The sequence below is a fragment of the Crassostrea angulata genome, chromosome 10, assembly GCF_025612915.1.
Source record: "Crassostrea angulata isolate pt1a10 chromosome 10, ASM2561291v2, whole genome shotgun sequence".
Taxonomy (NCBI): Eukaryota; Metazoa; Mollusca; class Bivalvia; order Ostreida; family Ostreidae; genus Magallana; species Magallana angulata.
Window position 1 is genome coordinate 13,966,950 of NC_069120.1, and position 11,754 is coordinate 13,978,703.

Here is an 11,754-nt window from a genome sequence, read left to right on the forward strand (position 1 = left end):
ACTTTCCCCAAGAAATGTAAATAAGAGGTATTCATATTCCTACGTTACCTGCCCCTAAGTCTTTTTCCATAAAGATATATACATGTATCATTCTTCGATTGACAATTCATTCACCAATGAATATTGCTTATATCATTACAACAATTATTCTTTCATGATTATTGTTCGTTAATTATCACACAATATCCTCATTGTGTATGAATTTTCCTTTATTTGCGTCATTTCCCGCCGTATGTCGACGAGAGAAGTAACGTAACTGTTAACAATCAATTTGTGGCAATGTCAGAGTGTTTTGCGTGTGCTTGCTACAGATATGAAAAACTACATATAACTATATATACAGCGATTTATTTACAAGTTCGGTGTTTATTTCTTCAAATTCAGTTGAACAGAGTGAAAAATTAAGTAATTTCAAATTCTTTTCTTGGATACGGGGTAACCAATTTCTATTCATGTTTACGGGGGGGGGGGGGGGTCATTTTTTATGGGGGTCATTTTTCTTCATGTTTAACATGAAGAAAAATAACCCGTGGGTCTTTTTTCTTCAGAAAAATCCAATTATTCTTCAGCTAGGGGGGTCATTATTCTACGTAGAAAATGAAACCATTTGTAGAACTGGAATTTCCAAGATAAACACTGGCAACAAAACCTGCATCAATAACTTTTTGCCGGATCTACTTTTCTCATCTGTTCTTATTTAAAACCATTTGTAGAACTGGAATTTCCAAGATAAACACTGGCAACAAAATGTAAAGTTGTGTCTGTTTAATTGTCAGCAAACAAAATACAATTTATGAATATAAAAAATCGAAAGTTTTACCTTCAAAAATAAACAATACACATTATTGAATTTACTAAATAGAAAATTAAGCGTCTTCTCACGATTTCGTCTGCTTGACCAGAAAACATTTTCATCAATGTGCTACGTGCATTGATGAAGTTTTCCGGTCATTTTTTCCTTTGATACGTCGATCAATAGAAAAATTATTCAATTCATTTCTTAGATCAAGTTTGTAGATTTCGCGGATCTTCATGAAATAAGATTTTAAATCCTTTCAATAAGATTCTTTTTATAAATACTAGTATTTATGTTTATCTTAAGATATACGTCTAAAAAATTACCTGACTATCAATATAGTTAAGCCCCGTTTTGAGATAAATATAACATCTATAATTGTGTGATTTTATATTTGCTTTATCCAACTCGTTGAAATGGTTATTTTCGCTCGGCAAGCCTCGCGAATATATATACCATTTCCACTCGCTGGATATAGCAAATATAAAATCACACACACACACACACACACACACTATATATATACATGTATATGTGTGTACAAAATGTCAGATTTATTGATATTTTAATTTTTTCAGTATCTTATCCGTCCTTGTTTAGACATTTTACATTTAAGGGTGTTGTTTACTCAGGGTTTGAGTTCTCAAATTCCGATTGTTATAAAGTTCAATGTAATGAGTAAAATTTCTTCTGAACACAAAAAGTATTTATGAAATGAATTTTTATTGACAAAACAATCAATATTTTCACTTTATTATGGAATTAGGCTCAAATAAAAATTGACTTTTAGCCAAACAGAGGAATTTCGGACTAAATTTTGCAGGTTTTGTTTTCTGCTAAAAGTTTATTGGCAGTAGTCTATTATTAAAAGTTAGGATTTTATATTTAAGTCTATGTAATTTTGCATATTTTCCGTTGGTTTTACCTCACTTATTTATTAAAATAATCTTATGGCACGAATTATAAAAATATTGAAAAATGCTTAAAAACGATAAAAGACACCATATCTCAATGTTTTTGTATTATCATCATTCAAATTTTTGTAAAATTGGAGCAAAAATGGGTTGGGATTTGAAATCCGATAGAGGAAATTCGGACTGGATTATTTCTATAAATTATTGCTGAAATCTTAATGCTGTGTACTTATTTAGTGCCACTACCATTTATAAACTGTATTTTATTTTTAAAGTGTTTACTTATTTTTAATATTTTTATAATGAAGAAAATCTCAATCGTAGAGTAAAATTTTATGTGATTTTTCTTGATTTTTCAATAAATATTCAATGGCCATTAACTCAAAAAGTGGGTCATTGACCTACTTTTCTGAAAGTGAAAAATAACAATACAAGCAAAGGTCTGTAACACACAATAGATGGTTTTTCATTATCATCAGTGGATATTTTTTTTCATTCTGAGTAAACGTCATCCTTAAAAACGGGCGTTAGCGCAAATCGAACAACTTATTTTTAAAAACATGCTAAAATACGAAACAGACCAGCCTATTTAACAAAATCAACAGACAGTAATCGATGCAACACAAACAATCACCTATGCAAAACCAACAGTCATGCACTAAATAAACGCTAGATGGCGTGCAAAGAGGTATCAAGAGAAATCGTACCCTAGAGAAATCGTAACCGGAAGACTATACCCTTAAATTACAGAGAATTTTTATGCGCGGATCCGATTTTTTTCCCAGGGAGAAAGTAGGAGTCCGAGGGATATTTAGGTTGTTCGTTTTGCATGGCCGATTTTTTTCATTCGCCTATGATACGCTTCTACAACCTATCTTACCTTTCTTACCAATCTCTTTCAGAGTGCTGATTTCTTCCATTTTCAAGAAAAGCGGGCACCTGGTGCTCGTACCCCATTGCTATAAAGCATCTAAGACTTAACTAAAACCCTTATCAAATACAAAGTCTCTCTCTCGCATGTATTATCTAGTCCTAAAGTTTAAGATTTCGAGTCGGAATGGCATAAGGGCATTAGCACGATAAAGTTCCATCATAGCATAGCTATGGCACGCCAAATTCACAAAAATGAGTTAAAATGGTTTCACATTTGATAAATAAGCTTTATCAACTAGTAACCATAGTTTACGAACTGCAAACTATAGTTAGCGATTCGCAAACTATAATTAACGATCCGTTTAATATAGTTTTCATCTGTAAAACTCTATTTAACGGTTGTAAACTATAGTTAATGAATGTTAGTCTAAGTTTATCTATCTGCAAATAATGTTCATAATAGATTTTGCTGATAAATATATATTCACATCTGTAAACTATAATTTACATTCGTTAACTATAGTTTAGAGTTGTTAATCGTAGTTTCACAATCGTGAAACCATATTTATCAGATAAACTAGTATGTTTTTCAATCGCAAATGGTTGTTTTCAGTGTTAATTATATATAGTTTTACACTTCTGAAACATAGATGATCGCGTTTTCAGATGTTAAATATAGATTAACGGCGTCAAATAAAGTTTTACAGATAATAAACTATGTTTATCGACTATTAACTATTGTTTCCGGACGCTAACATAAAGTAAACAATAGTTTATTGTTTACTTTAGTTTAAGGTTCGTAAACTATAGTTAGCGATTCTTAAACTATAATTAACGATCCGTTTAATATAGTTTTCATCCGTAAAACTCTATCTAACGGTTGTAAACTATAGTAAGCGAATGATAATCTAAGATTATCTGTCTGCATATATAACGTTAACGATAGATGTTGCTATACTCTGTCCCAAGATATTTTGGATTCACGTTTGGACGATTTTTAATAAAAATACACTTACCTGTGAAAGAAGTGCAATTGAAATAGTTGAAAGGGATATTTTCCAAGATAATTTCATTGACACATTATCATCTTTCACTCGGAAAAATTCACAGGAACGAAAAAAAATTCCTTACGGAGATTTATAATGGGGAATGTTTACATCTTTTCTCCATTCGGAATACACTCGGAATACATCGCGCAATATTTCAACGTTATCATCCGGGCTTACTGCAATGCAAAATCTCCGTAGACATCACATTTTTTAGCATTGTATTGAAACCTGATAAGCTAACAGGGGCGTTTTGACTGAGAAATCTTGGAAATTTTTCATACTTTTGAATGAACATCGTTTGGATCCTGAGGTATTTATAAATATTAAACAATTAAGCCAAACGTGAATCCAAAATATCTTGGGACAGAGTATAATAAATATAGTTTCACATCTGTAAAGTATAATTTACATTCGTTAACTACAGTTTAGAGTTGATAATCATAGTTTCACAGACGTGAAACTGTATTTATCAGATAAAGTATGTTTTGCGATCGGAAATGGTTATTTCAGTTATTATGAATTATAGTTTTACACTTCTGAAACAAAGATGATCGCGTAAACAATGGTTTACAGATGTAAAGTATAGATTAACGCCGTTAAATATAAGTATTTTGTTTACAATCGTTAAACCTAGTTTATCGACTGAAACTATGATAATCTTATGTTTGTGAATTTGGCGTGCCAAATATAGTAACCTCCATTTTAAACACAGACTTTTCTTATACTAAAAAAATCCAATTATTCTTCAGCTAGGGGGGGGGGGGGTCATTATTCTACGTAGAAAAATGACCCCCGGTCATTATTCTACGGGGGTCATTATTCTTCATTACACCGGATCTACTCTTCTCATCTGTTCTGATTTAAAACCATTTGTAGAACTGGAATTTCCAAGATAAACACTGGCAACAAAATGTAAAGTTGTGTCTGTTTAATTGTCAGCAAACAAAATACAATTTATGAATATAAAAAATCGAAAGTTTTACCTTCAAAAATAAACAATACACATTATTGAATTTACTAAATTGAAAATTAAGCGTCTTCTCACGATTTCGTCTGCTTGACCAGAAAACTTTTTCATCAATGCGCTACGTGCATTGATGAAGTTTTCCGGTCATTTTTTCCTTTGATACGTCGATCAATAGAAAAATTAACAACAATTATGTTACTAATTGTATTTATGTGTTGAATGCTAAAATTTTATTTGCTGATTTATTGTATTTTTCATGTTTATGTTTAATTAGATAAGTTGCATTTCTTTCCCAGGCCTTGTAGAGGTCGTTGGCCAAATTATGTAATTTCCCTGCAGTGGTCACTGTCCATGTCTATTTTTAGCCCAAATTCCTAGTCTAAAAAACCTCCCAGTGACCTATTATGTAATTGCTAAAAATTCCATGGTGTAATTCTCCCCAAATTTAATTTAATAGCCAATCAAATTAAGCGATACGGTCACGTGGTTTGATGCGGTCAGTATCTGACCAGTGAGAGTAGGGTCATTCTGTCTTCATCTATGAGAGTGTTAGCACGAGTAATGTTTTGATACAGTATAGGTTTTTGAAACGCAGTTTCTAGTTTTTTGTTGTATGCGATATCGCATGATTATTTCTGCGGGTTCCGGTTGGGGTACAATATGTAAACAATGAGGATATTAAATGCGTGCGTGATTGGACATTCTTACATCAGAAGATTTTAAGAGATTATTGTATGCAGACAGAAACAGACAATCTGAATTTAGACCCTGAAGTGTTTAAAGTATCATTTAGAGGAAAGGCGGTTTGAGATTAAGCAAGCGTGTCTTCAGGGCGGAGATTCTGCATTTTGACTCAATTTCTGATGTGGTGTTTTTACAGATTGGTGAAAATGATATCTGTGAAAGTACAAACAGTGAGAAATTAGCTAGGGATATTATATCTGTTGGACAGTATTTAAGAGATGGTGGTAGAGTAAAATTAGTGATATACGGCTAGTTAATTCGCCGAATGCAGTTTGCATCATGCCAAAATTTTAACGTCTTTGTGGTTCAGACTAATGAACATTTGAAACGTTTTGCTGAGCCCCTTAGTGGAATTTATTTCTGGGGACATCGGGGGTTTTGGAAGGACTTTCATTATTTAGGCCCGGATGGTGTCCATCTGCTGTGTACCCCTGCCGAGGACCAGCCCATGAGGAAGTTTCGCCGCAGCATTAGGAATGCGGTGATCCTGCACTCAAAAGTTTTGAGGCCAGTATGATTTTGGATCTTATGTGCTACCACTCTAGAATAATGATATTCAATGATATGTGAATATATATACATATTTATATATATTTACATTTTATTTGTTTTAATTAAGACAGTGTAGGGGCAGTTTATGTCTTAACTCCCTGAAATTTAAATGCGTGATTTTTTCATGTTGATGAGTATCAGTTCAAGTTTTACCTTTCATTTTGAACTAAGTGTTTTGGCTGGAACTGATAAATTTTATGTTTGGTGAGTTTGCATACTAAGGAATGATGAAGGAATATTGGGTCTGTGTTACCCATATGGCCAGTGGGACATGTTTCCTTCCAATTATGAATTTAATGTTAACATGTAATTAAAAATCATGTTGAGACTATTTAGTTACATGAATGTTTGGATCTACATGTACTAATAATGATGAAGGAACATTGGGTCTGTGTTACCCATATGGTCAGTGGGACAGGTTCCTTACAATTATGAATTTAATGTTAATAATGTTATGTAATTAAAGTCATGTTGGGACTATTTAGTTACATAATGTTTGAATCTACATGTACTAATAATGATGAAGGAACATTGGGTCTGTGTTACCCATATGGTCAGTGGGACATGTTCCTATTATTATGAATTTTATGTTAACATGTACATGTATATCAAAATCTGTGTTGGTATTCGCTTAACTATCAGGTCAAAATACCAAGTACATGGTTGAAATCATCTGTTAATGCAAAAGTTATTATGAAAAAATGCTTATGGGTTAGGCTAATCATATATGTGAAAGGATAGGATTCATACTTATTATTCTTATTATATATTTAGCCATTATGCCACCCATAAAGAGAGCCAGGAGAGATGATGTGGCAACGGGAGGTGTACCACCACCAACACCACCAACTGAAGTACATAATGGGAAAAAAGGGCAAAAAAGAACCCGAAAACAGGCGGAGACTGACACTGTCAATGTGCTATCAAATCTTGATTATGAACTACTGGCAAAAGAAATTGTAAACCAACAAAAAGCTGCTAGTGAGAAACAAAACATAGGTGAAAAGGTTGGGCAACCTCCAATGGTGAATTCTGTTGAGGATACTGCACCAGTAGTTGGGGAAGCTATACCGGCCGCTGCCACAATTCCTGCCTCTGCGGCTGCCACAATTCCTGCCTCTGCACTGGGAACATTACTGGATAATGTGTTCACAGGTGAGCCAGCAGGCAATTTATCTCAGAGTACGGGTAGTAGTTTTGCATGCTTTAGTAGCCCTCAAATTCACTTATCAGATTGTGTGCCTCTAGGAGCATCAGTTTCCTCCAAACTGAAACTTAAAATTTGGAACAATGAATTTGTTGACTTAAAAAATTTATTGCCGACCTCAGGAGATGAACCCCTTTCAATTGTGGTACAAGCGGGGAAAATTGAGCTACAACAAGCGGCTTCACATAAAACACCTATTACAATCCATCAATGGACAGATGCTTTTCTGGTATTCAGTACAATTTACTTACAGAAATTTCCCCATGAGGCATGCAATCTGTTAAAATACATGTTTACAATTAGGGAGATTCGCAAGCTTCATGGGGACCAACCCTGGAGAATGTATGATGAGTCATTTAGGAAAATAAGAGAGACATCCCTCCTGCCGTGGGAGAGAGTAGTAACAGAGTTGCGACTTAAGGTAGCCTCTATGGGTTTAAAGTCTCCTACCCAATTCCAAGCTTATAATGGTAAACAGCAGCCCTTTCGGGCAAAACAGTGCTACAATTATAACAATTGGCAAAAATGTAACTCCCTACCCTGTCGATTCGCCCATACTTGCCAAGCCTGTAGTGGACCCCACCCCCGATTTCAGTGTAGAAACATGTCATCCAAATCTATCACATCAAACAGGAATGGCGCTGGTTCTTCCAACTCCAGTAAACCCGTTAAGACTTCACAATGAACTATTAGGTTATGAGGCAGATGAATTAAAATTGTTAGTGAATGGCTTTACATTTGGGTGTAGATGAGGCTGTGTTAAGTCCCCTTCCATTCATCCTCCTCATAATCATAAGTCTACATATGAGCACCCAGAAGTTATTGAAGATTACATTCATACGGGTTTAAGTAAGCAGAGGATAGTTGGCGGCCCATTCACAAAACCCCCTTTACCTCTTTTTAAAACTTCTCCTCTGGGGGTTGTACCAAAATCCGAGCAAAACAAGTTTCGAATCATTCATGATTTATCCTTTCCTGCTCAGGACTCAGTTAATTCTAATATACCTAGGGAATACTCTCATGTTCATTATGTTTCAATTGATACGATACTCAGTTTGGTGCATCAATATGGGATGGGTTCACTTATGGCTAAAACAGATATAAAGGATGCCTTCAGAATAATCCCCGTGAACCCAAAGGATTATCATTTTTTGGGTTTTACTTGGAAAGGTCAGTTCTACTACGAAAGCTGTTTGCCACTGGGGACAAGTAGCTCTTGTCAAATATTTGAGAAGTTAGGAACAGCTCTTCAATGGGTTATGTTAAACAAGCTAGAAGCAGGGGGTATGTCTCATATGTTGGATGATTTCTTTTTTATTGGACCTCCTCAGTCTGAAAAATGTAAAAATCATTTGATGAATTTGTTTGATTTATGTGGAAGGATTAATATTCCAATTAATGATAAGAAAACTTTCTGGCCAGTAACATGCATCACCATTTATGGTATTTTAGGTTGATTCTATTGATATGATGAGTCCGCTGCCACCAGACAAATTAAAAAAATGTAGGACTCTTGTATATCAGTTTAGTAGGCGTAAAAAAGTTACTTTGCAGGAGCTTCAATCATTAATTGGAGTCTTAAATTTTGCTTGTTTGGTAGTAGTTCCTAGTAGGGCATTTTTACGTCGTTTGATTGACTTGACTATAGGTGTGAAAAAACCTTATTATCAAAAAAAATTTAATAATGAGGTAAGAGCTGATTTAGCCATGTGGCTAGATTTTCTTCAAAATTTCAATGGAAAATCAATTCTTTTTCCAGAGGAATGGGAATCTTCAGATGTCACGCGACTATTTACAGATGCTTCTGGTTTTGTTAGGATTTGCTGCTGTGTTTGGTTCAAAATGGTTTGCTGATGAGTGGACACAAACTCTACCTTTGCAAATTGCCGTAAAAGAATTGTTTCCAATTGTTTTGGTTTTGGAAATTTGGGGTTCAGAGATGGCAAATAGAAAAATCTTATTTATGTCAGATAATATGGCAGTGGTAGAAGTAATCAATAAACAGTCCAGTAAGGAAAAGTGCCTCATGCATTCTACTTCGGCGTTTTCGGATAGTGGCAGCAACACATGCTGCACAGTTAGGCTATTCTGAGAGTTTTATTCAGCATTTAGGCTGCTGGAACTCCAATGCATTACACATATATATTAGAATACAATCGTTTCAACTGTAATTATTTGTATCTACATTCTTTCTTACCCCTGCAGTTTATTTATAGCAGGCCAGTGATTAACTGCTGCTATTGATCTGTACCAAAAAATGTCCTTATGTTTGTTACTTTTTCCATAAGAGAATCTTGTGCGTAAAATAAGGAGGGTGTCTCAATTAATTTTGTTAGTTATAGTATGTTTACAGGTGTAGGAATTTGTAATGATAGGTCAGTGTTTAACTGCTATTTTTTAGTTGCGCATTGTGTCTTTAGATATTGTTAGTACAACTTTTAAGTTAGTCTATTAGAGTGCCTGCGGGTTATCACCTTAGAATTGCCATTCATGTTACATTTGTACGGGTTATAGTATAATGAATTATATGCACTTATTGCCAGGTCAGTGTGTAACTGCTGGTAACAGTATGCCAAGTCAGTGTTTAACTGTTGGTACATTTGACTATAAACTGTGTTTTGTGTATGTGTTCACATCAACATCAACAAGTGCACAACTCACCTTGGATGGCACAATGGAATTGCCAATTGTCATTATGCAATTCACATTTGGTGGCATATTTTATTTTTGAGGTGCCATCTTTTTGCTGGTTTTGTATATATTGTATATAATTTTGAACAAAATATTGTTTTTCTGTATTTTAAGGGGATCAGCATATTGATAAGTTATTTAACATTTTGTGTGAACAGTTTTGGGTCTGATCCCCTACTATGTTGTTTATATTTTTCTTTACTTTCGTCATTTTTAATAAATGACATATTTCATCATGCACAAGTGTTGAGTTCATTTATCAGACAGCAAAAACGGAGCTGCGGTGAGGTTGTGCAGCATGAGAAAATATAAAACAACAATTATGTTAATAATTGTATTTATGTGTTGAATGCTATAATTTTATTTGCTGATTTATTGTATTTTTCATGTTTATGTTTGATTAGATAAATTGCATTTCTTTCCCAGGCCTTGTAGAGGTCGTTGGCCATATTATGTAATTTCCCTGCAGTGGTCACTGTCGATGTCTATTTTTAGCCCAAATTCCTAGTCTAAAAACCTCCCAGTGACCTATTATGTAATTGCTTAAAATTCCATGGTGTATTTCTCCCCAAATTTAATTTAATAGCCAATCAAATTAAGCGATACGATCACGTGGTTTGATGCAGTCAGTATCTGACCAGTGAGAGTAGGGTCATTCTGTCTTCATCTATGAGAGTGTTAGCACGAGTAATGTTTTGATACACCCACCACCATCCCCGTTTCTCCACTCCAATATTCGAAAGTTGCATACATGTACAAAATATTGTTATTTTGCATATGGCATATTTTATTTTTGAGGTGCCATCTTTTTGCTGGTTTTGTATATATTGTATATAATTTTGAACAAAATATTGTTTTTCTGTATTTTAAGGGGATCAGCATATTGATAAGTTATTTAACATTTTGTGTGAACAGTTTTGGGTCTGATCCCCTACTATGTTGTTTATATTTTTCTTTACTTTCGTCATTTTTAATAAATGACATATTTCATCATGCACAAGTGTTGAGTTCATTTATCAGACAGCAAAAACGGAGCTGCGGTGAGGTTGTGCAGCATGAGAAAACATAAATTAAATTCATTTCTTAGATCAAGTTTGTAGATTTCGCGGATCTTCATGAAATAAGATTTTAAATCCTTTCAATAAGATTCTTTTTATAAATACTAGTATTTATGTTTATCTTAAGTTATACGTCTTAATAATTACCTGACTATCAATGTAGTTAAGCCCCGTTTTGAGATAAATATAACATCTATAATTGTGTGATTTTATATTTGCTTTATCCAACTCGTTGAAATGGTTATTTTCGCTCGGCAAGCCTCGCGAATATATATACCATTTCCACTCGCTGGATATAGCAAATATAAAATCACACACACACACACACACACACACACTATATATATATGTGTGTACAAAATGTCAGATTTATTGATATTTTAATTTTTTCAGTATCTTATCCGTCCTTGTTTAGACATTTTACATTTAAGGGTGTTGTTTACTCAGGGTTTGAGTTCTCAAATTCCGATTGTTATAAAGTTCAATGTAATGAGTAAAATTTCTTCTGAACACAAAAAGTATTTATGAAATGAATTTTTATTGACAAAACAATCAATATTTTCACTTTATTATGGAATTAGGCTCAAATAAAAATTGACTTTTAGCCAAACAGAGGAATTTCGGACTAAATTTTGCAGGTTTTGTTTTCTGCTAAAAGTTTATTGGCAGTAGTCTATTATTAAAAGTTAGGATTTTATATTTAAGTCTATGTAATTTTGCATATTTTCCGTTGGTTTTACCTCACTTATTTATTAAAATAATCTTATGGCACGAATTATAAAAATATTGAAAAATGCTTAAAAACGATAAAAGACACCATATCTCAATGTTTTTGTATTATCATCATTCAATTTTTTGTAAAATTGGAGCAAAAATGGGTTGGGATTTGAAATCCGATAGAGG

At 33.7% G+C, this 11,754-nt stretch overlaps 1 protein-coding gene and 1 pseudogene across 1 annotated transcript; both read left to right on the plus strand.

Annotated features, from left to right (window-relative positions):
• Positions 1–5,268: 5,268 nt before the first annotated feature.
• Positions 5,269–6,020, plus strand: LOC128164676 (uncharacterized; annotated as a pseudogene).
• Positions 6,021–6,126: 106 nt separating this feature from the next.
• On the plus strand, positions 6,127–9,545 carry LOC128164675 (uncharacterized). Its single transcript, XM_052828653.1, has one exon. The coding sequence runs from the start codon at positions 6,675–6,677 to the stop codon at positions 7,785–7,787; it is 1,113 nt and encodes a 370-aa protein (XP_052684613.1). The 5' UTR covers positions 6,127–6,674; the 3' UTR covers positions 7,788–9,545.
• The last annotated feature ends 2,209 nt before the right edge of the window (positions 9,546–11,754 follow it).